The 27,270-nt window shown below is 33.9% G+C and overlaps 2 protein-coding genes across 3 annotated transcripts; one reads left to right on the forward strand and one right to left on the reverse strand.

The window, feature by feature from the left end:
- Window positions 1–475: 475 nt before the first annotated feature.
- On the reverse strand, window positions 476–13,049 carry LOC128175855 (uncharacterized). Its single transcript, XM_052841713.1, has 16 exons — window positions 12,740–13,049; window positions 12,343–12,543; window positions 11,787–11,896; window positions 11,024–11,168; window positions 10,721–10,855; window positions 10,338–10,505; window positions 9,962–10,066; window positions 9,466–9,645; window positions 8,911–9,020; window positions 8,331–8,478; window positions 6,996–7,127; window positions 6,506–6,694; window positions 6,229–6,342; window positions 6,009–6,113; window positions 1,791–1,932; window positions 476–1,450 (listed from the first exon to the last, which is right to left on the reverse strand). The coding sequence occupies exons 1-16, from the start codon at window positions 12,780–12,782 to the stop codon at window positions 1,210–1,212; spliced, it is 2,268 nt and encodes a 755-aa protein (XP_052697673.1). The 5' UTR covers window positions 12,783–13,049; the 3' UTR covers window positions 476–1,209.
- Window positions 13,050–13,305: 256 nt separating this feature from the next.
- On the forward strand, window positions 13,306–26,566 carry LOC128175865 (uncharacterized). Of its 2 annotated transcripts, XM_052841722.1 has the most exons (9): window positions 13,306–13,466; window positions 15,021–15,088; window positions 15,788–17,140; window positions 18,890–19,464; window positions 20,613–20,666; window positions 20,781–20,942; window positions 23,047–23,230; window positions 23,649–23,743; window positions 24,968–26,566. In XM_052841722.1, the coding sequence occupies exons 4-9, from the start codon at window positions 19,089–19,091 to the stop codon at window positions 26,131–26,133; spliced, it is 2,037 nt and encodes a 678-aa protein (XP_052697682.1). In that variant the 5' UTR covers window positions 13,306–13,466; window positions 15,021–15,088; window positions 15,788–17,140; window positions 18,890–19,088; the 3' UTR covers window positions 26,134–26,566. The 2 variants fall into 2 exon arrangements, with proteins under 2 accessions (XP_052697682.1, XP_052697691.1); XM_052841731.1 differs by lacking the exons at window positions 13,306–13,466; window positions 15,021–15,088 and having other exon boundaries at window positions 15,753–17,140.
- The last annotated feature ends 704 nt before the right edge of the window (window positions 26,567–27,270 follow it).

Below are 27,270 nucleotides of genomic sequence, written 5' to 3' on the forward strand. Positions count from 1 at the left end.
GAGTGTTAATGAAGAATTTTTTTATTCAATTCTTTATTCTTTCAAAACCAGATCACATATAATTTTTTTTAGAATAAGGTACTTGTATAATATATACACAAAACAATAACAGATAAGGATCTTTAGGGTTCTTGGAACTCATTAAAACAATGCTAGTGTACAGTCATTTGTTGACGTTCTTGGAAAAGCAAAAAATAAAAAGTATTAAAAATGTTCTGTATTAATTTTGAAATTCTTAAAAGTAAAATACCAATCAGCTTAAACATTCGTGGCAGTGCAATGTATTTATTGATATGAGAGATGCAACTTTTTGGACATTATAATTTAAAAAGATTTCTTATTTGTAATATTTTTAATGCATTTTTTCAAGTCGTGGTTATTTGATTAAAAAAAAAACTGGCATTGCAGAAAAATATCATGAAAATGAAACAAGATAAATTCTAATATCTATTTTATTGTTTTTTTGATCTTTCAAAAATATGGACAAAATTTCTTAACTTGTTGACGCACAGTCAAACATAAAACTACAAATTAAAGACAACTTCATTTTACAATACAACCAATGTTTATCATAATGGTTAATTAATTGAACGGTGTCACAATGATAACGGAAGACAGATTTATAACTCAAGAAATTCAAATATTAGATTGTATGAACACAGTCGGTTTTTTAAACAAAAATGCGAGAAAATACTCAGAAGATATAAATGCATGGATTGATCAAAGAGAAAACAAAATGAAATATTTTGTTCACAATGAACATGTATAGAAAATAAATATATATCTCTCTATAAAAAATCATAAAAAAGCATCGTAGTGATAAATAAAACTTGGCACTTCAGAAGATTATACAATGTGTCGATGTGATCGGTGGATTTCTTTTCACCAGTAATATTTGAATCATGAAAATGTGCTATGAAAACATTAGATTAACACACATGTATGTAAATAATTATACAAAATTTAAAGTTAAGTGTATGTGGGGGTGTAAGTAGGAGTATACAAGTACTTGTACAAATGTACATGTATGTGTTATTAGTAAAAGAGGATGTTTTTAGTTGGGAATGACCTTAGACATTCTTTTAAAGAAACTCGCACCGATTTATCAATACATTAGTATTTGAAGTATGTTCGTGTTAAAAGTTATAGTGAACTATTTGGGATGACAATACACCGTGGCACTCATACAAATTACAATAGTTCATATTTCTAATTCTCTTTTTGTAGCTGCTCGGTATCCTGTTGAGGCTCTTGTTCCAGATTCTGCGCCAAGATGTCAATGTCGTGGTCCATAAAGCTGGGGTTGGAGAAACTTCTCTGTCTCTCTAACGGAGAGTGATTAAAAGATGGCGGGCGACTGGTGCTGTCCCTGAGTGTGCTGAATTTGATTGGTCCGTTCTTAGTGTCTATCAAGTCCGTTACATCGGATGTAACTTTCTCACTTTTTCGCCTGCAATACATTTTGATTATGACGAGCTTTGTTTCAGCAGAATGCATGTAAGACAATATTTCACGTTGAGTAATTTTTAATATTTTATGAAGTACATGAATTTTTCTAGACCACAATAATCGAGACTTTAGAAATGCTTTACATCACGTTTTAATTTGAAACCGCTCCCCGTACCAAATATTTGCCAAATGCAGGAAAACAATGGTGCTTTCCCAAAATGAAAACTTTTAAAATCAAAAATTCTTTTGGACGATCATCACTCGTCCTACTTTCCCTGTCCACTAATATTCACCCATTCCTCCCACCCAAGCACGCCGTTTTAAAATCGACCAAGACTTACAGCTTGGTTACCACCAACATGGCCACCACGGCGCCAATGATCGCCACCGCGATGACGACAGCGATGATATTGGCGGTCATGTCGTCCTGCTCTAGCTGGGGCTTGGTATTGCCGGGCTCTGGTTGTGGTTCCTCTGTTGAAACTGTAAAAAAAAAAAAAGAAACCAAAGCGTTATACATTTTTTTTAAATTTTGCATTTTATAATGATATATGATTTCAAATATTAACATGGCTGTGAAATGTTTTGAGAATGATATAAAGGAATTATTTGTAAATATATATAACATGTGAACGATTTTAAATTTTGGGAAAAATGATTGATACATCATCTAAAAAATATGTTTGTGTTAATTCTTGACGGTGCATCCCTTAGAGATATTTAAGCAGTCTAAAAATTAAAAAATACAAATTAAAATTGTATAATTACATACATGTAATTGGCATCACACAATCAAAGATGTTATTCCACATGAATATTCTTGAAAAATATCAAAGGAGAATTTCAGAAATTGAATATCAGTAACATATCGCATTAGTTTGAATTGTAATTATGATAAGTAAGTTAAAGACAACAAAATTGTTGTCCGCCCCATGCTGTATACATATACGTACATAGATGTTTTGGTGCATCAACATGATCGGTATTGTTAGTATTACCTGCATATCTATTCTGTATGAAAGTAAATCTTGGCTGTCCACAGTTTAAATTACATGTATACATACCTTAATTAAATTATATACATTTACTGCTATGTCTAATTTCAAACCGTGTATGAATTCACCACGCAAACTAATGTAATTTGTATGTTAAAATGTAAGAAGGATGTTAAGGTGGAATAACACACCTGGGAAAAGTCACTCGAATTAACAGGAATTTTTTTGATAAAGAAAGATATAATAATAAATAAACTGTACAAATGTCAAATAAGCGAAAAATTTGGAGTTTGGGGATAACAAATGAATATCTAAAATAATTATTCCGGTAAGTAACAACAAAAGCTCCTGCGGGATTCGACTCGGGATGTACGGATCACAAGTCCGACACTTTATCCACTCGGCTATGGAGAAAGTTTTATGCTACAGTCCATAGAATCATTTTAATAAAACGAAATTTCGCTACGATCAGCGGTCAGCCATTTCGTGATAATGTGTTATTCCACCTTAATCCGCCTCGACCATAATCATCACACCATAATACATGTATTCAAAGAAATACTTTATTTATATTATTTCCAGCATTATACGATTATATATATTTACATTTCCAGTGTCTTTGCCTGTTATAACACTACTAACGATTTTGTACTATAAATTGAGGCGCCAGCCAGGTTTGCTTATTGTCCCCCGCCGCAACGCGGTGCGGGGACATAGAAATGCCGGGCGTCCGTCCGTGCGTCTGTGTGTCCGTGCGTCCGTGTGTCCATGCGTCTGTGCGTCCGTGTGTCTGTGCGTCCGTGTGTCCGTCCGTCACACTTTTTTGTAAGCACTCTCATGCCTACAAAGGACTATGTGCGGTATAGTCAAATATCTGCCCCCGATTTCAACCAATTTTTAAATAGTATCGTATAAAAATGAAATCTTCACAAATCATTATAAAGAGGATGCCTATAACTTTAATCTTGATTTTAGTCATCATTGCTCACTCGCTTTTTATTTATGACGTCACCTAAATGACCTTATTCCTGAAAATTTGCAAACAAATGAAGATATTCTCATTTTTGCTCTATATTTTGCATTCGGAAGTATAGAGCGCAGGTCTGCTCAAGTGCAGTTTTAACATATGTTTTTCTTCAGATAGTTATACATATTATACTAAAAAATGGTACTTGAGCAAGCCTGCGCTCGATGTTTCCCAGTCGAAAAACCATCGGAAAACACCCATATTTTGCTACAAAACATCAATTTATCAAAATAATGCAATATTCATGACGTCATTTCTACGTTATGACGTCACTGTGGTGATAACCTTTTATACCTTTATTTCCAATATGATTTTAACTATCTTTAATCTTATTTTAAAGCTCTTTCTAAAACTTTGATTTTGGGGGGCAAAAATTGCATAAAACCGCACTTAGTCCTTTTGACGGATTTTCATTAAATTTATACCAAATGTATATACCACTATTACCTTGGTCAAGTTCGAAAATCAGCATTGGTCGATACTTTTTGTTGGAGTTATGGTACTTTGACCGCAATAATGACTCTGTTTTATCCAAAAATTGACCTTGTAAGCGCTCTCATGCCTACAAATTTTGACGGATTTTCACTAAATTTACACCAATTGTATATACCACTATTACCTTGGACGAGTTCGAAAATCAGCATTGGTCGATACTTTTTGTTGGAGTTATGAGACTTTGACCGCAATTATGACTCTGTTTTATCCAAAAATTTACCTTGTAAGCGCTCTCATGCCTACAAATTTTGACAGATTTTTATTAAATTTATACCAAATGTTTATACCACTATTACCTTGGTCAAGTTCGAAAATCAGCATTGGTCGATACTTTTTGTTGGAGTTATGGTACTTTGACCGCAATAATGACTCCGTTTTATCCAAAAATTGACCTTGTAAGCGCTCTCATGCCTACAAATTTTGACAGATTTTCATTAGATTTATACCAAATGTTTATACCACTAATACTTTGGTCAAGTTCAAAAATCAGCATTGGTCGATGGACTCGATACTAGTATACTGCTTGACCGGCGGGGGACTCAGGAATTCTATTCTTGTTTATATTTAAATATTTAATCGTAAGAAGGCTTAAAATTATATAAATATAAGTAATGAGGAATCATTACTTGAATATTATGAGGTGATAATTTCGGTCGGGGCGTGATCAAATCTATCATAAAGCCCTTCGGGCTTTATTGGATTTGATCACACACTGACCAACCTCATAATACTCAAAGAATAATTCCTTATTCCTTAAAAGCATTAAATTTAATAGCAGTTTTAGATAATTTTCGTATTGTATAATAATAAAACCCTGCTTGCGCCCCAACAGTACGTCATTTACGCCTTTGATGAAATGTATTGAGTTATATGCTACAAATTTGATTCCTAGCGTTATCGCAGACAAAGACATTGGAAAAGGTTAATATTTTTCAATTAATTCATCATTGGCACATTGCCTAAAATTTTCGTGTTTAATAGGATCATATAGTTCTTCATGGGGTGGTAGTCTATACATAGTCTACATTACTTGAAAAATCAATTTGTGTTAAAGTTGGAACATTAGCATAGTTTGAATGATAAAACAAAAAGTAAAAATGAAAAAGGAAAAGGTTGTAAATATAAGTAACAAGGAATCATTCATTGTCTTTTTAGACGTGGTACAAGATCAAATCAATAATAAAGAACTTGATCGAAAGACCGACTGTAATGATCACTCCATAGAAGTTAAAGAATGCTTATTTATTCTTCAATAATACTCTTTAAGATTTCTGTTGATACCAAATCTACTGATGTTTTATTTCTTAAATAACAACAACAACAAAAATACTTACTGAGCAATTTTGAAATTGTTTGTTCTCCCTCATTCGTTGTGGTGCGAGTTTCTGACTTACACAGATAAAACTGTGCAATTGCTATTCAATGATTTAACTTTGTCCATTTTATCCCATAGTGATATTAAACTATGTTACTCTCAAAAGCCATATTAAAAATGTATTAATGCTTTGAGCACAAAAATATTAGTGTTTTTTAAATGTAAAATGATAAAATAAAAAGGAAGTAATTTCATATGGATCTAACAATTAATGTCATATGATTACCAAATATTTTTCTAAACGGTTTATTTTGTGTCATTTTATTGATAAAGACATACAAAAATCAAAGAAGTAAAATTGAAGATTTTTTTTTCAATACGCAAATATTCAAATATTGTTAAAACGTTTGGTTAATTCCAGGCATTGTTTTAATTAACTTGCCTTGTAGCGTTTCAATATCACACTATAACACAGTTTCTTTTTTTTAACAATTTGTACCACAACAATCAAACCTTATTAGCCCTCCACTTTAAGGAAAAAAGGTACATTTACTCATATCCACTGTATATAATAATACTCGCTTGATTATAAGCCTACTGGCTGCTCCACTCTATGTCTGGACTCTGGACCCCCAATTTTGAAAAAAAAGCTGTGCTACATAGCTATTTCAGAAATGTTTAATTTCCTTATAACATCCTTTTATTTAGAAAACACGTGTTGCACTACCTTTGATCGTGGTCCTTATGTCGGACCCAGTGTTGTATGTCACGCTTGACAGGTCCTCTAGAGTCCTTGTTGTTGTTGTTCCAGCAATCGTCGTCTGGGCAGTGCCTACAACCATCACCCAAAGTACACATTCAAACAGTAACTTTTTAAACAAGAAATTCTTCATCTATGTAAAATGATATTTTTTGTTGATTTACTGGTATAGTTGGAATTTAGTTACCCTCTGTACAAATTCCTTGCAGCATTTCTGAACAGAGCATGTAGGTACAGTGTAACTGACCATTGCTGATTCTACAGCTCTCACAAGCATCTTTATCCGGCCGAGGAGCCACTCCTAAACAAACGAAATAATCAGGTGAAAAAAGTAGAATATAGCGATTTTAAATCGATGCCTCAGCGAAAGACACCCCCCCCCTCCGTAAGTGTGTGATGTTCTGTATGAGGTTGGCACATTGTTTTTGGTACCGGAATTGTTCTTTTAGTGGCTGTGTATGTACCTGTGGGGTTTTGTTTTAATAACCATCGTCTCCATCCATACCAATAGGCACCGTCTGACAGAGAGCTAAAATTATTGAATGAGCTGTCTCCCAGATTCCCGCCCTTATCCCGACACTCCATTGAAGCCTCGTACCAGTTGTACATCCCTTGGTAAGCAATCTGTGTGCAGTTTTCCCTATCATTGTCGCCTATAAGTAGTGGACATGTATAAAATGATATTCAAAATAACAGTGATGACTGAATCAAAAACGAAAAAAATATGGCTTATAGTTATTTTTAAAACAAAATTATATCCATATAGGTTACATACACAATTGAGTTATTATACATGTATATCTATTTATCAATGCACAAACTATATACATGTATACGCCCCAGATACATACTTATAATGATACAATTGTGTATCACATCTTATAACAAACATTTCTTTGTAACCCACTGAACGAATTATTGATAAGTATTTCTGATCTTGGTCTCGGCACTCACAAATTTCACAGATATATCCGCTAGCTTTATGGAGGCAGTCTGCAGAATTCATGAGCATGAAATCCAATTGTTTATGAAGATAAACACACTCCATTCCCGTTTCAAAACTGCTTACGGCTATATTGTTCATATCTGCCAAATAAATAAGATATTGAATTTATGCTAATAAAATTGAATGCATGGGTCGAAAGTGCATAAGGTGCGATGAAAAACACTGATTAAATTCTATTGATCCAAACTTAGACCATGCTGCAAAGAAATTATATATTAGCTAGATAAGCAATATAAATAATGATGACACAAAATATTCAAATGATTTGAAAGCTGGTGAACTATTAACAGAATACTTTGTATACCAACTTGAAAATATAAATTTTACCCATGGCCAAAAAGTAGTTGGTTAAATATCAAGCAAACGTAAAGCAACCAACTCCTTCTATTCATCATCTACATCTGTTTACTAAGCAAATGCATAACAATACAGAGTGAAACATGCCAGATGAGAGGAATAACACTATAGAGCGTTTTCTTTTGGAACTCGAGTTCGGTATCTAGTCGCGAGTTTTTGAGATAAACAGCGAGAGTTTAAACCCAAGTTTACATCGAGTCTGACTCTCGATCTATGGAGGGTCAGGACTCTCCAACATGGCGGACACGGATGCATCAGACGCCTTCAAGATTTTAAATTTACGCAATATATCGATGAGTACATATGTAATTATAAAAATAAACATATATGTTGTGCATAGTTAAAGAATAAATTGAAACACATATCTTATACTTTATCATTTGTTTGTTTTACAACGAATTTCATATAAAAATCTTTCAAAAACAGTGCACAGATACCAAGTAATGTATGATGTTTCTATGTCCGATTTATATAAAAGTTATTGATTCTTTAAAAAATTGTAAAAACTCTTTATACTAAAATTAATTTTAATTTAAACCTATTATTTTTTATTTTAATTATTAAAGTTACGTTTATTACCGATACATGATGTTTCTTTCTTTAAATGTAAAAACGGGGGAAAAACATTCAAATATCATATTGCAAGGCTTAGTGTAAACACAACAATATGAAGTAATATATAAAAAAAAATTGTTTCTTAATGAAAAATTCATGGAAAAGTACCTACGCATCTCATTTTAATTCCAAATTTTAAATTTCTAGTTTACGGTGCATAATGTTATTGACAACCTCCATTTTGGAGAGTACATGGAGTTAATTTTTCTGTTCATCTTAATTTGTGCGTGCGCATCAAGAGGTTGGCATCCAGAGTGAAAACTCGAGTTCCAGGAGAAAACGCTCTATAATAACGTTAAGTTCTATTTTACCAATTTCATGCAAAATCATTCTGCCTTCTGCTCCACACGTGTCATTGCTGTCGTCTGCGCATGACGTCATACACTCACTGGCGTTTGATAACGTTAAATCGGTAATATTTTCTATACAGATGCATTTGTCTTGGGTCACATTTTCTTTCTAGAAGAAATATCGAAATTGTATATCAATAATACCGAATTAAGAGGTGTTAGATTGCTACTTTTTTGGAAATTCTCCTTGTCTAATTTATTGAACCAGACTGAAGCCACAAACAAAAAAAAAATACCAGCAACAAAGCCCGTTAGAGAAGTTATTTTTAAGCAAATTACTCTTGCAATTATATACGCAATTAAATGTTGTGAAAATTAACATTGTTCAATTCCAAAATTTAATACAAAGGGTTACTTTATTTTTTAAAAGGAAGCCTTTGAGGTACCTTTCCACATTAATACTGGTATCTCAAAGAGTTTCTTAACCACCAGCTGCTTTACGTCAAATGCTTATTTAATATAAATAATTGAGCTAATCTAGTATGCATTTTAGTAATTAGATGGACTCATACATGCATTGTGTGTTTTTTGTTTAACTTACAGTGACTCCAAAATACTTTGAGCCTTTACAGAACTCCAAACATCCAAGGATAGATCTTTGAGCGCCGTATGCTGATGACATACCAGAACTGTTGGAAATGTCATAACAACCTGAGGAAACAGAACGCCTTTACAAAAACACATGACACTTATCCATTGATAATAAATAGTTCAAGATAGTTGTCATCATAACACTTATAATATAAGAGGTACCACTTCCTGAACTAGATAAACTTAACATAGTTTTAATGACGAAGATATGCTAGGATCAGTTTCTAGACACCTATGTTATTAAGAGCATTCTCTATATATAGAATATTTTGGAATATCCAAGATTGATATGATACTACATGTATGTTGTTTTATGTCACAGTGAGAGTATTCGTGAAGAGGCGTCGGCGGTGTCCATTATGTTTGGTGTTCTGGACTGTAGAACAATACAAGGGCTAAGTGTTGCAAACAGAGCATGAAAAAGTAAACGCAAAAAATTGCATATATAATCATTTATGAAATGTATCTTTTGAAAATTATGTCTTTTATAAAACTTGTACATTACCTATGGACCTGACACAAGAAGTGAATTCCGCAAAACCGTATGTCCAGTAATAGTGGGATATGTAAATGTCTTCCTCCAATTTGCGTTCGTATAGCTCACTGCCATTTAGAAGTCGAGAATTGGAGAGTTCACAATTTTGTTCAGCATCGAACCAACTGCGGACTGGTATATTCTCAGAATCTAAACCAGAATCAATTTAAAAACATAAATACTGAATGATAGCATACCAGGTAGGCTGTCAAAACTCACTCTCCCATACAGTAATTCAGTTTGAATGTTAAAAGCTTTATTGTAGCCTCATGACTTTATAGTATTGCATTGTTTTGTAGTCTGTGGACAGCTGCAATTATGAAGTCTTCTCCGATTTTTTTGTATCTGATGTTTTCTGGAACTCCCCCCCCCCCTTAAAAAGGGAAACGTTTACATTTTTGCAGCTAGTCGGCGGATAACGCCGTTAAAATTAATATTCATTAACTGATATTAAGGAACATCATACCGGTCACACACAGTGAGGGTAGTTCTCTGGTACAATTGGTATATATACAATCTGCCACGCCCACTTTAAACCTACATGCCAAACATAACGTCGGGAAGATGGCATCTGGAATATTGAAAACAAGGCAATCTTATAGCTCTATATTTGTTGCTTTGCTTGTGATTTTATATACAATGTTATGACGAATTCTGATTTGATAATTAAGTTGGTTAAAATATTTAGTACTTCCATCACTGAACTGAAAAAAGTAAAAATAACTTTAAGTTGATGTAATCACGGAAATTGTAAAGCCCATCAAAATCTCAAAATTCAAGCTTTTCTTGATAAAATAAAGTGATCTGCGATTTGATATGAGAGCTTTATTGGAATAACGTACAGCTATCGTCTAAAAACCATCTCTTATAACCAGTCCAAACGGTTTTATTTTTTGCTGAACCGAAATTGCCCAGGTACCCTCCTCTTTTCTGACAAGCCTGTTGAGCCTCATCCCATGTCAGTTTCACACCTTCCGAGTAAACCTCTTTAGAACACTGGTCATCGTCACCTGCAAAACCCCCATAAATTATTCTATCAGAATGTATTTACATATAAATTAGAGAGCAAGAAAGTACTTGAATTGTTATAGTTCACGACTCTGCCTAGACATTAATTTTTATACTAGTATATAAATGGATTCTTATAATTTTGGATAAGATTATCTTATTCGTTACTTGGCAATCTGATTGCACATAATGTTCAATGATGAACACCATTACTTACATATATCACAGATGTACCCATCGTTTGTGCTTCTACAGTCATCATACAGGAGTGAGGTACTCTCCCCACTGGTCTTAATGGCAACACATTGTACCATATCCTTCGGATTCGGTGCATCAAATCGATCCCTGTAATCTGTTTGATCGTAGCAAATGAAATTGGATTGAAAATAAATGCTATCAGATATACAGAGTTCAACACATTTAGCTGAACTATATTAATGGCAGATTTAAACAGATACAAACTCTGTTTATATGTCAATGAACTCGACGTGATTTGTGTCGAATGTTACTTGTAACTTACACACTGACATGGAGTCCTTACTGCCACACGTGTTCATCATTATGTCATTTGGACAAGGGACGTTACAGCTGCTGATGTTGTCACGTGTATGGGCGATCGCGCCCTCCTCCAGACACAGACAGTAAACCTCCATCATGTTTGATATCTACAATTCATCTATACTTCACCAATTTTTTTCGTTTAACAAAAAAAAAAAAAAAAAAAAACACGAACGAGTCACCTTTCTTTATTTGTTATAATTAATTGCTTTTTAAAACCAATATCTTAATCTTCCATACGCCAACAAATGCCACGTGCACTTCAAACGATTTTTTAACATAATAATTTGTTCTTTAATCTTTATTCAAAATGAACCTATGGCGTAAGTTTTGGATTTGTTCTGAAGGAATTGTTTCCGTTGTACTACAAATGTTCCTAAATTGAAAAGCTTTTAAAATTGATAGCAACTTTTGGCTGGGCAATCAACGTTTGGCTTGGCAATTTACCACAGTCGATTTTTTCCAACAATCGTGGAAAAACCGATGTTAAATCCTGATAGCTTGGATTTGTAAACGAAACCTGTTTCCTTAACCATCACGGAAGAAACGTTGATAACCAAAGCTTAATGAAACCTGTTGTCCTGCTAGAATGACACCGCGTACAATCAGCTAGTGAACGTTTACTTTCACATACACAACATGTATGCTACTAACATGCAAGTTAATTTTAATATATTCTCGAAGTCTATTATTTTTGGAGTACATAAGTACTCTCTCACACTGACCGTCAGGCCAATCCGGGACGTATTGTCACAGTAATCAAAACAGGCTGCCACTGGGTGCAGCGACGGCAACACCATTTTCATTGGTTCTAGGAGGGATGAGTTAAAACAACCTGGAAAGATGGAAAATATCAATGACAAGTGCATTAATATCGTAATCACGATGTTCTTTTATTTCCTGGTTATAATATTACATATATCTTTTGTCACCATTACAACTCGCACAAACAAAACATGCTCTTCCATCCTAAATATTAAATATCAATTGATTTTTCTTTCAATTTTTTATAATCAATTAAGTTTGTAGTATTCTCTGCATATTGGATGACTAAATCATGTAGTTCGACCAAATTCATTAAACCATTTTTGAACATTATGTGTGTTTACAGAAGTAAGCAACCTGCAACTTAAGAGTTAAAACCTGTTTATAACATCGATATACTTCCATCTATTTTTGCAGTTCTAGTTCTTAGTGCGCTAACCTTCATATTGGATAAACCTGTAACTGTAGTATAGAAATAATATCTATTCTTGGAGTTCTAGTTCTAATTGTGCAAACCTTCATACTGGATAAAATCTGTAAATGTAGTCGTTTTATTGGACCAGTAATATTGATCCTTTGGCGTTGTGATGTTCTTCAAGGAGGGGTCCATGATAGCATCGACGGTAGATAGCAGACCCCCGGCCAGCTCCACTGTACAGGTGTGGTTGGCCTGGGACCACTCCTGATCGTCCTGTAGTTTTATTTCAAATCCTGAGGCTTAGAATCAAAAGATAAACATTAAATATACACTCAAGTTTATTAGTCAAGTGTTCATTGAAATGTTAAATGGATTATACACCATCTGATGACACACTGAAACTTAGTTTTACATCAGTTTTAAAACAAATATCAATAGTTAGACAAAAAAGTAGTTTAAGCACTGTCATACATCTAAATTACGATTGATACTTACTAAATCTAAATAAAACTCCAAACCACATTACATAGAGAAACATTTTCACAGCTTGTGTCAACGGGATCAGTCGTACAGCCCATATAAACTATTACGGAAATTGCTCATAAAAACGATATTTAAAAGGAAGGACATTGTTGGGATTAATTTTACGAGAATGGATATCCATTGAATTGTTTAGTTCTTAAAACACATCTTGTATGCGGATATAAAACACCCAAAATCTATGCTTTTTAGAATGACATTGTCTACTAGTTCATGTTTTCTGCCTCAAATTTGACTTGAAAAAAAGAACTCAGTCTCGCGCTCACTGTATCAATTTCCGACCGTGGATTATGTTATATAAAATGGGCTGTATCCGTTCAGAGACGGAAACGTATTTAAGTATCCATACGTTGAACCAGAGGTCTCGTCGTCTCGAAAATGTAAGGGGGCACTACGTCATAACAGTCACAAGAGAATGTCATTGTTGATAAAGCACATTGCTCCCAGACCGGAAACCAGGGACTTTTTATGGAGATAAGAACGAGTGTTGTATAAAAAAAATTCTATATATACAATATATATAGAGGCTAGAGAGCCGGGTTTTGGTGGCAATAGTGTACGGTTTGTGAAAGTAACTTTTCAAGATTTTACATAGTTTAGATGTGAAGAGATAAACTGGAAGGCTTTATTGTACTAATTGCGTTGCTGTGAACAGTAATGCTCAAATCCATCGAGGACATAGGTAATAATACGCATTTAACACCAACCTTTTAAAAAGCTCCGCCTAATGTACTCTACCTAAATTTTGACCAGTTTCTATCGTAAATATCTTTATATACGAGTACCAGATGCATGCTAGTATGTGAAAGCATTTAAATATTGTCATCAGATCAAGAACTGATTTAGTTTGAGCATTGACACAATATCGATAAATCTAAAATAATAATATTTAGCAAAGGTAGGCAGAAAGAAAACGTGCAGATAAAATATAACGATAAATTTATTGAAGTTGTTACTGATTTTAACTACTTGGGAATAGTATTTAGCAGAGCAGGATCTTTTAAAATTGCAATACAGAAATTAGCCGAAAAAGCTACAAAAGCATTATATGAAGTGTTAAAAAAGGGGAGATTTCATAATCTATCAGTACAGTGTCAACTAGATTTATTTGACAAAATTGTCCAACCTATACTGTTATATGGATGTGAAGTCTGGGGCTTTTCAAATATTGCAATTATAGAAAGAATTCATCTCAAATTTTGTAAACTTCTACTCCATTTAAAACAATCAACTCCAGATTTCATGATATATGGTGAACTTGGTCGATACCCACTTGAAATTCAAATTAAAACACGCATTATTTCTTATTGGTCAAGAATACTTACCGGAAAAGATACAAAAATTGCAAAGTTAATATATGATCTAGGAATTTGTATGAATCACGAAATTGGGGGGAAAATCCCTTGGTATGAAAATATCAAACATATTCTAAATAATTGCGGTTTATCTAATATATGGATTAATCAAACTATACATAACTCACAATGGCTAAAGGCAAAAATAAAACTCACGTTGGTAGACCAATTCAAACAAAATTGGCAATCTATTCTACAATCATCCCCAAAAGCTCTAAATTATAGAATTTATAAGGAAGAGTTAAAATTTGAACATTATTTTGATACATTATCAAAAAAAGATGCAATTACATTTTGTAGATTTCGAACATGTAATCACCACCTACCCATTGAAAGTGGACGTTGGGCAAATATTCCCAGACATGAAAGATTCTGTGCTCATTGTAATAAGTGTGAAATAGGAGATGAATTTCACTACATACTTAGTTGTAACTCGTTGCAGCAAGAACGCAAGCAATGCTTATCAAATATAAATATAAAAATAAAAAATGCTATTAGTTTTAAATTTATAATGACAAGTACAAAACACTGTTCTTTGAGGAAATTATGTGCTTTTATTAGAAAAATAAATAAAAAATGCTCCCCAGGTTAGAACCCCCATACTTCACATTTGTATTAACGAGTCAGAGTTGTATATGGTTTTTTTTTTCTCTCTCTCTCTCGCTTACGCATGCATTGTTAATTATTAAGAAATACCACATATTGTATTATTATAATCTCTGTGTACCATTGTGCAATGGTGTTGAGATTGAAATAAATGAATGACAGGACACATTTGTTTTAATTAATCTATATAATTGATTCAATTAGAGCTGTCAGGTTCATCCATTTCTTTTTAGTGTAGGCAATTTTGACTAAAACAATTTGTTTATCTTTAAAAGGTTAATATGTTGGAACAAAGAAACATCACTTCAAACGATATACTGATTACAGAAACGACAAGGAACAAGTAGGTTTGAAATTCTTTGTTTAAGAGAGCGTAACAATTACAATAAAACGACAAAGAAAAACCAGTTTTCTTTGTTAAAGTGTTAAACAATGTACATAGTAGATATCATATTAATCTATATTGTCGTTGACAATATATATCGATCAATAAAGCTTCTTCAACAACAATATTGGTTATATCTACCAAATACTTGTCAAACGATCTTAGAACCATCACATCTGCACTTTTGTAAACAGTGAAAGCACACGATTGTTATTGTAATACCTATGCTTCGGCTCTTTGACAACTGTTTGAGAAACAATCTTGCTTAATACAGAGTTGCAGGTAGACCGGTATTTGCAGAATAGTGTTATGCACACTGTATGTTATAGACTGAGATGTCATTGCCAAACCCGGTTTCCTTTAGTCTAACTTGATAATTGACTTTATATAACTCGTTTTCCCTTCTCCTTTATTTATCAACCCGAAAGGTATATGATGGTTTTCTTAATAACAACAGAGGGCTTTTTATTTCATTTATGAGACTCTTTTCATTTAACTTTATTAACTGTGTTCTTATATAAACACCAGTTAACTTTGATACTGGGTTAAATAAACGAAATATACTAGTAAGGCTGGATATTAACCAAAGCTAGATATACGAAGAGCTGCCACGGAAACATGTAAATATTGGTTATAGCAAGACTGTCTATATTCCAGCACTTGTATGCCTTGATGAATGTTGATCGTATCTGCCGAACACCAGGATGCCGTGTTAAAGAAATGAAAGCAGAAACATTTAAGCTGGGGAGGTTAAGGTAGTACATGTATGCATATCACACAAAAGACAATTATGAAATGAAAAAACCAATTTTTTTTTTGTGAGATGTCAAAGCTTTACATGCATCTTTCAAATGAAAAATAAATTATGGATATTTTTCCTAATTCTAAATTCAAGAACTCCATCAACTTATCACAGTCAAATTTAAACTCAAATCTGAACTATTATTGTATTGTTTATTAGTCAACAGCTGTACAGCTCATAGACATATACAATTAATATACACATGGTATAATACATATACTGGTCACTTGAAAAAAGGCAAGTTTATACATTGGACGTATCTTCTTTGACATAATAAATTCTTTAAAAAAATCTGCAATATTGCACTTCTAAAAGTACAAGCAAGCAAAACAGGTTATATAATCAATAAAGCTTAATATACAAAGTCGATGAACTAATGAATCAACCCACACAGAGTCTAGATGATTCAGGTGCATGCCGATGTAACCTGATTCTTTTATAACTTTCAATATATCATCAGAGCATTGCATCCTGCTGCTGCATGCATCATGCACGTGCATTTTATGCCATTTTTTGCAAAAATGGACGAAGACCATATTATCACACAATCACTCACTGTCTTCTTTCACTGATGAATGAATTTGTTTTTGTTGATGATTTATTAGAATAGGGGCACCAGCCTTTTAGTCATTGGATTCCACCTTTATATGAGAAGTACTTGTTGCCAAATTAAATTTTTAAAAAAAATCTTTTTTGAACATTCTAATAATAAATTAGTGATCTAAATTTAAAAGAGTTTTAATTGCAAAAATTGTCCCAATAATTGCAGTATTAAAATTCTGCACAAAGATATTTTGTATAATATCCCTTCAGTCATCCTATTTTTCTATTTCCTTAATACATAATCTTCAAAGTAAAAAAATGACAAATTTTCTAACATATAGTCAAATATCCCAATGGTAGCCTCTCTGCTCAGCATCCAGAAAACGTTTAGGCATCAGCACTCGGCGCTTTGCACACGCTGTTGGCATGGTTGGTGTTTATCTTGAATAGATGGTCAATGATCAAGTGCTTCGCTAGTGCGGAAAAATGCTTGAATTTATATTTAGCTTTGCGCTGACCTAAAACAAAAAAAGAGGTAGACATGTTCTAAGAAGTGGTTTCCTACTGTCACACTCGAGTAGATATGCTGCCTCGGGCAACAAGACGTACATACGAACCAGAGCAAGGAAGGTAAAATGGCGACGTGAAAAGTGTAGCAAAATCAGGTAATGTTCTTATTTCTCACCTCTTCTAAAACCTTTTTACTTCATTAGACTCACGATATATCTTGCTTTAGTTTCAAAGATGGCCCGAAACTTCGATATCGATCAATATTGTTACGATTTACATAGAATAAAAATATAGCGAATTGAATATTTGTATCAAACAACTGTTAAAATATTCATGGAAATAAAACTCCATACATGTATTCTATAGAGGAGATTTGTTTAAGATCCTGGCATATTTCATGTGTATACTCTAAAAATGTTATCCTAGATATAAGAAATGTTTTATTGCGCATACATGTAGATCAAAGATTGGTATCCTATGGCCATTAGGCCTCGTACGCTCTTGATAAGCTGACTTAAAAACTGTGTATCATGTTCCCTGGTGTAACGTTAATTGGGAGATCAAGGAGAGTGGTTATTATAAAAATCTAAATATTTTGTACTTAATAGCACAGTTTTCAAGGCTGTATGTCGTTTTCATACAAATATTACGAATGTCGTTCAACCGTATTGTACAACTTTACCTAGCATAGTGGGACTTTAGATATTAATATTTAGATTGTTATTTACGTAATTTGAAATTAAACAAGAGAAATCTACATACTAGAATGGAATAATTAAATAACAGGTATGTGTTTAAGAAGGTGTTGAGATGAGATATGTCGTTGTGTCACCTGATTTCCCCTGTTTGGGATGTATCTAGCATGTAATACTAGACAAGTACCTTCCCAGAGGCTAAATACAACCAGGTTAAAATCACCACTTTCTTACAGAAACATTGATATTAGAGGTGTTTTATGGGAATCTCTACTCAGTCTTATACTATGAATTGTAATGTTTACTTTTATTTATTTTCAAAATTTATGACGAAAATGAAACTAGTCTGACATTCAAAGGTTGAATTATGCGTAACCATGACATAGTTACTAGGTTTTAAACGACACAACACATCATTCTGGCGTTTAGTAAGTAGTAAGTTAAACAGCTAAATTTATTTTTAATTTTTAAAACAGCTACATTCTTTTTCAATGTTTATATAGCGGATAAAGAAACTTCGTGAAAAATGAAATCCCAAAATAACAAAGTGCATTATTATCACCTGTTTTAATTATGTTAAATTCATAATTGTGCAAGTTCAGTATCAGAGGTGAATAGCATGTAATCAATCAAAATGCATGAAATGGGAAGTGACATTCTTAAATAACATTTAAAAAAACCTCTCATAAATTATCTTTTAATAGTGATGTAGAAATCTTTGTTCATTCATGAATAGAGCATGTTTTAGCAAGGAATGCTAATGTGAAAGAAAGCAGACGAGATGAACGTATATGAACAGTTATATAAGTGTAGTATTTTTAAGGTTGTAAGATCTTTGTAGATGTAATAGAAAAAAAGGATCTAAATAACACGAACTGATTCTGTTAATATCCATGTGTTTGTGTGTCTCAAAATAAAACCTTGTAGAATAAAGGGAAAACATTAAATACCATTTAATGTAGTAAGATGACATTGTATATATACGAGTATGTGACATGAAATATGTTCATAAACATAATTACAGTGGCAAATATTTTAAATTACCTTAATATATAAAACTATTTGAACCAAAAAAGTTGTTTTTCAGTCTATCAGCAAAAGCTTTATGGGATTCGTCACGTGACCAACCCGACTTTAAAATACCTTATTTCACATAAATTATGTTGTATATTATACATGACTCTTAAATGTTTTTTTTTTCTTTTGTAGGTCGATTTTCCATGTGATTTTGTGAAATAAAATAACATTTTTAATCATTGTTTCTCTCAATTACCACTTTATCGTTGTGGATCTATCAACAGATATTTCAAAGAATATCAGTTTCTTGTTTAATCCTTATGAATCAGACACTCGGAGCATTAGATACCGGTACCTAAAATTTTCATTGGTATACTGAAAAAGGATATGAATGAAGGATAAAGCGAATTTAAAATCTATGACCAAGTCATCAAACAAGATGGTAGAGGGACTGGAGAACCAGAATGGCTACTCTTGCTTATCTCTCAAAGTCCTTGGTCACTCTACTTGCAAACTGCTTTCTAATCATCTGGATATTCCTGCTGACATTGTGACAGAAAATGGCCTCACCCCAGATGTGTTTGGACTAGCCGAGCTGGCTGGATTTGACTCCAGCTACGTGAGGCGTTTAGCGTCTAAACCCGAAAAGACAATTGCATTGTTAGATGCATGGTCCAGAAAACCTGACGGTACAATAGGGAAGCTGTTGACCGCCTTAGATACACTTGGAAGGTTGGACTGTAAAACAGATATTACACCAAGTATTGGTAGGTCCACTTCATTGCTTTCAACTAGTCTATCTAATGGAAACGTATATTGAAACTATAGCAAGACATTAGATACTTTAAATAAAAAATGAAAACGATTAAGTAGTACGTGCTTTTTGAACTGATTGTGATATGAAAAGTTATTTAAAACTTAAAGATCATATGAATTTAGAAAAGGTGAATATTGTTTACAAAACTGCAATTTGTCATACTGACTTACAGCCCTTATAAAAAGAGAATTTTGATGACCCAGATCTGAAATCTATGACCATATTTCCAATTATTTTTTCCATTCTTTGCAGACATTTCTTTCTTTTCCTCATGACATTAATAGAAACAAAACGAAGACATATTGATTGATTTCTCTCTCTATGACAAAATGTTAATCGCTCATGTTTGAGCGAATACATTTGCTAACGGAACACAGCACTATGAGTAGCTAGCTGTTGTAACATCAATGGAAATGAAAGGTTCACATAACCTTGTTTTTTCTGAAACATCGGCAATGAATATGTAGATTATATTCATGTATAACATAAATTAACATTTTGTTTATAAATAGTAATAAGGGTTAGAGATTTAATTTCTGGAAAACTATCTTTTTTTTTACTGGAAATGATACTTGTTAGAAAACCAAAGGTCAATACATCAATGACTTGAAAGTAGATATCGTAAGATTATTATTTTGTCATTACAATATTGATATGAAAAATTAACTAACTAGTAACTGTTACATATAATCAATAAAATGCACAATGCAACCATTGCTGATCTCAAGTAATAACAAAGCATTCATTTTACCGTTATAACATTGCTTTTAGAATATCATTTTGAAAAAAAAATTAATCACTGCTGTTAGAAGGAATAAACCCATTTATTTTATATTAAGTCGTCCATTCATCATGCACCTGGCTTTAGCTGGAATGATTTGTTATAATAGAAAAGGATTTTTTGTGTGAAACAATTAATTAGAATATTTATCCCGAAATGATAATGCAGTTTCCCTCATCTCGAGAAAAAAATCGTTGTATACTTTGAATAAATTTCCAGTGATATATATCTTTTAGTGGATTCACATCCATAAACAATATGTTTTTGGTGACCACAAAAGGGTCCTTGTTGAAAGCAATGTTCTGTCTATGTTTCAGCAAGAGATATTAAAAACTGGTTACAGAGTGATGCCAAGGAACCTAACCAACCAGGTATTGAGTTCTAGCAAATTTTGTTTGACTTCATATCCGATAATTGTAATAAAAAATCTCCAGTAAGATATTCAAACACACACTTCAAATTCTTCTGACATATACTTTGTAAAGGTGCAGACATTCCGCGCGAGCAACCGCCGAAGTTGAAAATCCCCCCAGCAACACCTAGCAACAAACAGCAGCAGGACTTTGTATCATCGCCAGTGTCTCCCACCAGGTCAACCGGAAGTGACCCCACAGACCACAACGATGGGGCGCTAACCTTGGACGACCGTGAGTAAACAGCAAAGTCATACTACACAGATCATACATTCTATCTGCCAGAGGGCTAGTAATCTATTTATAATCATTCCACTAAACATAGGTATGGCAATCAATGTGACTGTAAAAAGGTGACATTTTTAGTTACTACTGTACGTGTAATAGCATTGAGGCTTGAAATATTCGTCGCCTTACAAATGACTTTCATATCTTTTTAAATGTTAGAAAACTGTTTATAGTTAGAATAAACAAATTTTTAATATTTTTTTTCTAAATCATCTCTTTTTCCTTATTTATCAACATCGTCTTGTGGGTGTAATTTATATATTGCTATATATAATTGATAATGTACTTATACTATAATTTTTATACCCCCCGCAAACGAAGTTTGGGGGGGGGTATATAGGAATCACCTTGTCTGTCTGTCCGTCCGTCTGTCCGTCCGTCTGTCTGTCCGTCCGTCTGTCTGTGCAATCGTGTCCGGTCCATATCTTTCTTAAGGAGAAACATTGGAAGTTCTTACTTCACACAAAGATTGCTTATGACCTAAGGGTGTGTCATAACCTTGACCCAAGGTCATTCGGGCAAGGTCAAGGTCATTGACAGAAAAAATACAAAATTCGTGTCCGGTCCATATCTTTCTTATGGAGAAACATTGGAAGTTCTAACTTATTACAAAGAATGCTTATGACATAAGAGTGTGTCATGACCTTGACCCAAGGTCATTTGGGCAAGGTCAAGGTCACTGGCAGAAAACATACAAATATTCGTGTCCGGTCCATATCTTTCTAATGGAGAAACATTGGAAGTTCTTACATCACACATAGATTGCTTATGACCTAAGAGTGTGTCATGACCTTGACCCAAGGTCATTAGGGCAAGGTCAAGGTCACTGGCAGAAAAAGTGCAAAATTTGTGTCCGGCCCATATCTTTCTTATGGAGAAACATTGGAAGTTCTTAATTCACACAAAGATTGCTTATGACCTAAGGGTGTGTCATGACCTTGATCCAAGGTCATTTGGACAAGGTCAAGGTCGTTTGGAAAAATAGTGCAAAATTCGTGTCCGGTCATTATCTTTCTTATGGAGAAGCATTGAATGTTCTAACTTCACACAAATATTGCTTAGGACCAAAGGGTGTGTCATGACCTTGACCCTAGCTGCAGGACTGTAGCTCCCGGTCTGAAAAAAATCGGATGGACGACCTGGGAGCTACAGTGCCTCCCATATTAAAAAACTGCAATTTACGGCGCACAAAAAAATGCACTAGGTTTTGACTGATTAATATCATTTACGATCATATTCTGTACAAATATTTAATCCCAAAAAATTCCTCGGACATTTTACTACAGATATTGTCACTTCACTTGCCTCTGATATTCTTTTAAACACCATCCCCAGCCCTGTCAATTAAAGTGGTGCAAGTTTGTTTACATTTAAAAATGGCGACTCTCGATCTCGACGTAAATTAACATACTTCATTTTCCGAGGTCGGTTATCATGTTTAAAAGAAAGTCTGAGGCAAGTAAAGTGATGATATTAGTAGTAAATTTGCTGAAAAATTTTATGGTTCTAATTATTTTTACAGAATTTGTGTGAAAAAAAGGTTAATAAGTCCAAACTTAGCGCAATTTTTTGTGCGCCGTAAATTGCAGTTTTTTACTATGGGAGGCACTGTAGCTCCCAGGTCGTCCATCCGAATTTTTTCAGACCGGGAGCTACAGTCCTGCAGCTACCTTGACCCAAGGTCATTTGGGCAAGGTCAAGGTCACTGGCAGAAAAAGTGCAAAATTTGTGTCCGGTCATTATCTTTCTTATGGAGAAGCATTGAATGTTCTTACTTCACACAAATATTGCTTATGACCAACAGTTTAAAAAAAAAATAGAGCAGTTGTTATTTAATGAAAATAGACGGTGACATAGATTCATCCAATATTTTCTATAATTAGAAAAATACACGGATTATGATTTTTATCTTAGCGGGGGGTATCAATTGTGAGCTTGCTCACAGTAACTCTAGTTTTCAATGTTAACCTTAAAGGTTTAACACAATAAAACAACGGTTAAACAAAACACCACATACATTTTTTAATTAAAAAGAAATCAAATTTTGCAGTTGACGGAAACCAAGCTTCCTATGTTGCCTGCATATGTTGCTCTGATGACGACATAGAGATTGCGCACACGATCATCGAAGCGTACCGAGAGGTTACGAACACTGTGCAGTTCTTCCTGCCCCAGGAGCAACTGTTAGGAGGAAAGTACGAATACGAGTCACTAGCAGAAGTCATAGAGGACAGGTAACAGAAACTAAAGATCAATTAACTAAATGATTAGCTATTTTCATTTGTTTAGATTTATCAAGGAAAAAAAGGAACAATGTGAATGCTTATATCATTATAACGTTATCCAATCACACATACAGATGTACCTTCAGTTGACATTAACAGCGTTTAGTATTCAAATTATGATTTAATGTATGCTTCAGTTATTACTAAACAATCATTTAGTTGCACATGATTAATGCAGCCATAATTCTTTAAAAGCATAATTACTATTATTGTCAATCAATTTCAAGGATTGACATATATACTCATACAGTGTATTGTTCAGCAGTCTGATTTTATATTTTTTTTTCATTAAGCAAACAGTGACATGTAGATTATGGTTTCATTGCATGGCTCTGATTTAGCTCTGATGAGTGTAACTCTTTTGCAGGTGCGATGGCCGACTTCTGGTGATTATGTCCAGAACCTATGTTTCCAGTCCCGCCTGTATATTCTCTACACAATTCGTCAAATCCTTGGATCCAGGTATTAAAGTTTACTTAGCAATTATAGCTTATGTCCAATATATACTTATAATGTGTACATAACATCTAATTATATTCACTGCCCCCCCCCCCCCCCACACACACACACACTTAAAATTCACACTTATTAAAGTCTTAGAGGTAAATAAAAAAAGCCTCGAAACCCTCTCATTTCAGACAACTGCTACCGCGCATGTAAACTTGATAAATAATAAATAAAATCATGTATAATAACATGTAACATCAAGAAATACACCTCCATCTCGAAAAAGATCACTTTTTTCATTTTAAAAGGAACGATGATTTTGGTAAACTTATTTAATTAAGCCAGACCATGAAGACAAACATGAGCATATTTCCCACGTACATCTATCAAGATTTAAAGCCATTTCATTGGTCTACATTTGCACCAATGAAACAAAATGAATAAAACATTATGCCCCTTTACTACGTTTTTTTAATATAAAAAAGTGAGAAAAAAACGTCTTCTCTGAAAATGATATTTCTGAATCATTCGGTACGGCAGAATATATGTATTAAACGAGAAAGAGAACAGTGTCCCCTTTATATTCTACTTCCTCAGGTAAAGTTGTGTCGCCGAAATTCCATGGCATATTTAACACTGGTGACAGCTGGCATAATCCGGCATGAAGACGTCAATCAAATAATAAACCTACTATCATTCTGAAATGTTATTTGAAAAAAGAAATGCATTGTCAAGAAAGAAACGGTTTAGTTTGCGGAGATCGGGAGGGGCGTTGGTTAAAATCAATCGATAAAATCAATGGCTTGATTTTTTTTATATTATGTAAATATATGCGATGCGTATAAATTCATTAAATTTTATTTGACAGGAATAGGAAGTATTTATTAGCGTGTATTCCAAGCTCAATTTAAGTTCAATGTATACAAAACAGTTTTATAAATCGATCTTAAAGGCAATTGGTGTTTGCTAATTCAACTTATGGCCATATAAAGTTCCATTATGGAATAAACTTACACGTAAATTATCTCGACATTTTTTGGCATTTCTAAACGAAAAAAATTAAAGAGACATGTAGTTTCTTTGCAATGTTGGCATCAAGGAATGATTAATCGTACAAAGTTTCTTTTTAATCACACATTCCATTAATATATTAAGATAATCAAGATATTATCGAGAAGCAATAAGATTATTGAATAACATAAAACTCTAAGTAAATATATCTGTTAATCATTATTGTAGATGCAAAGAGAAGGAAGATTATCCCCATTATCAAAGATGAAGATGCGACATATCCCAGAGTTCTGCGCGGCATTAATGCTATAAAGCTCCAGCGCCTCAAGTTTAGTCTTCCATTTTGGAAACTCTTGTCCGCCTCTTTGGACATAAAGTACATTCCTAAACACAGTCAGACCGACAGCTCTTTGTTGTCGCCATCAAGTGCAGGTGCACCTAAGTCTTCAACCTCGTACACTTCCAGTTCATCTTCACCCTCTTTGTCTTCAAGCATTTCATATCCGTCGTCATTCTCCGGCAAATCTGTCCCATCCAGAACCTTCTCGGTTGAATCTCTTGAGAGTATTATTGATAACGAAAACGTTTCTCGAGTGTACGGTCTCCAACATCAGTCCTCCACGACAAGTACAATTTCAAATACTTCGTTGTCATACCATTGCCAGAATGTTTCGTCGGCCTCACATTCATCATTGATGAATGGTTCTAAGAAAGACCAGTCTTCCCAAAAAGATGATTGTACGGTACGTCTTCATCACTCTAAGAGCGACCAGGGCATGTCTGGAATGCTACGTTCTTCTGAGAGTTCGTGTTCTAGCTGCAATCCGGGAACAGTGAAAAAATCCGGCAGAAAATTTATGTCAAAACTCATGAAAACGTTCGGGTTAAGAAGTAAAAGTTCCAAGTCCCTTGTGGAAGATCCCATGAGATCCTCCAATGCACCTTCACCCATACGATCCAATTCCGAACCAGCAGAAACTTTACAGAGAGCTTTCAAATCGTGCGATGATATATTCAATGATCAAAGAAGAGATAAGACAAAACTACATTTTGTTCAAAATATTGTGACATCTTTGAAAACTGGCCTTTCTGGATCCAGGGAACTCACAGAAAGTGGTCAAAATTCGTCAACAGAATCCAGAAGTGAGAGTCTGATATCCCCAGTTTCTTCAGCTGGTGACATTCAATCGAGTCCTGTCGTTGAGCTTCCATTGAATATCCGTATGAACACATTCAACATCATTCAAAGGGAATATTCTGTAGATGGCAACACGGAGTCGGCCATCCTGCGATCATCCGGGTACTCCGACACAAACACAGAGTCGGCCATCTTGAGAGGAGCAGGGTCGACAGAAAGTATTGACGACAACAATGCGCAGTTTACTCTCTGTTGATGTGTCGTAGATAAAGTCCCGCCATGTATCTGTAATGCTCTGGCACTACTCTTGGTAAACGCAATTGTACATATTCAATGTAAATGTCAGATTTAAAGAAAGATAACCGGCATGTTTAATTATTTGTATCCCCAAATGTATGAAATAAAAGGATGAAAAATGAAAATATGAATAAAATCTTTAACAAAAAGAGTAATTAAATCTCTCTCTCTCTCTCTCTCTCTCTCTCTCTCTCTCTCTCTCTCTGGGTAAGGCATTTTATAAATGAAAACATTTTTATATACGTAATAGAAGTATCTTACGGCCGACGATTGATGTAGTATTAGTTATAAGTCAATCGAGATCTTTGTTACATGTATGACAGAAATGTTCATGTATTTGAATGTTTTGCTCCTGTATGTAGTATTTGTAGTAAATAAAAGCTAACAGTTGTGTTGTTAAGTTCTAATGACTGAGATTACTATTTGTTAAACGTTTTCACTGCATGGGCTCACAACCGTGAAAGGGGGGGGGGGGGGGTAGTCGACTCTATAGGTATCCAAACAATGTAAAGATCGATACATTATACCTATACAGCAAAATAAAGCTATATGGATTCGATTGGTGTGCTTCTTCTTGCATTCGCTTGTGACAGATGTAGTAGAAAAACTCCCATTTTATGAAACAGTGAAATACCTTAATACTTTCAAGTGTGACAGTGTTGTTTATTTTGGCATGAAGGGGGAGGTTAGATATGCAAGAAAATAAAATATTTTGAATTTTACTATGAATTAAGCGATGGACTTAATTGAGGTTATGGGACATTTCTAAAAGGAGAAAAGTTACCCTATTATAGATTTACAGAGGGAAAACGAAGAAACCTGATCAAGGGGTAAGCTCTCCCCTATACACGGTCTCTCGCAATCGTAACTCCCACGGACCAATTTCTTTGAAAGAAAAGTTTGTATGAAATCAAACGTGTACGTAAAAAAACAAAGAGTTACAGGTTTTTGCCTTATGTTTTTTTGTATTATATTTAGCATTTACTGATCGGTTGTTAAAAATAGAAAAATCCAGTTTTTACCCCTCACCCGCGCCCCCAATATGCTTCGTCCTGTCCCTCCGATCCACATCCTTATTAGAGCATGTACTGAAGTT

The sequence above is a fragment of the Crassostrea angulata genome, chromosome 1 (genome assembly GCF_025612915.1).
Source record: "Crassostrea angulata isolate pt1a10 chromosome 1, ASM2561291v2, whole genome shotgun sequence".
Lineage (NCBI taxonomy): Eukaryota > Metazoa > Mollusca > Bivalvia > Ostreida > Ostreidae > Magallana > Magallana angulata.

Excerpts from the sequence above, each read along its gene's own strand:
- LOC128175855 (XM_052841713.1), bottom strand. The coding sequence starts at position 12,782 with ATGTTTCTCTATGTAATGTGGTTTGGAGTTTTATTTAGATTTA. Across the intron at positions 11,897-12,342 it reads AGATTTTATCCAGTATGAAG|GTTGTTTTAACTCATCCCTC; the intron begins GTTTGCACAATT and ends CCATCTTTCCAG. Across the intron at positions 7,128-8,330 it reads AATGATTTTGCATGAAATTG|ATATGAACAATATAGCCGTA; the intron begins GTAAAATAGAAC and ends TTTATTTGGCAG.
- LOC128175865 (XM_052841722.1), top strand. The coding sequence starts at position 19,089 with ATGAAGGATAAAGCGAATTTAAAATCTATGACCAAGTCATCAAACAAG. Across the intron at positions 20,667-20,780 it reads CAAGGAACCTAACCAACCAG|GTGCAGACATTCCGCGCGAG; the intron begins GTATTGAGTTCT and ends TACTTTGTAAAG. Across the intron at positions 23,231-23,648 it reads GCAGAAGTCATAGAGGACAG|GTGCGATGGCCGACTTCTGG; the intron begins GTAACAGAAACT and ends ACTCTTTTGCAG.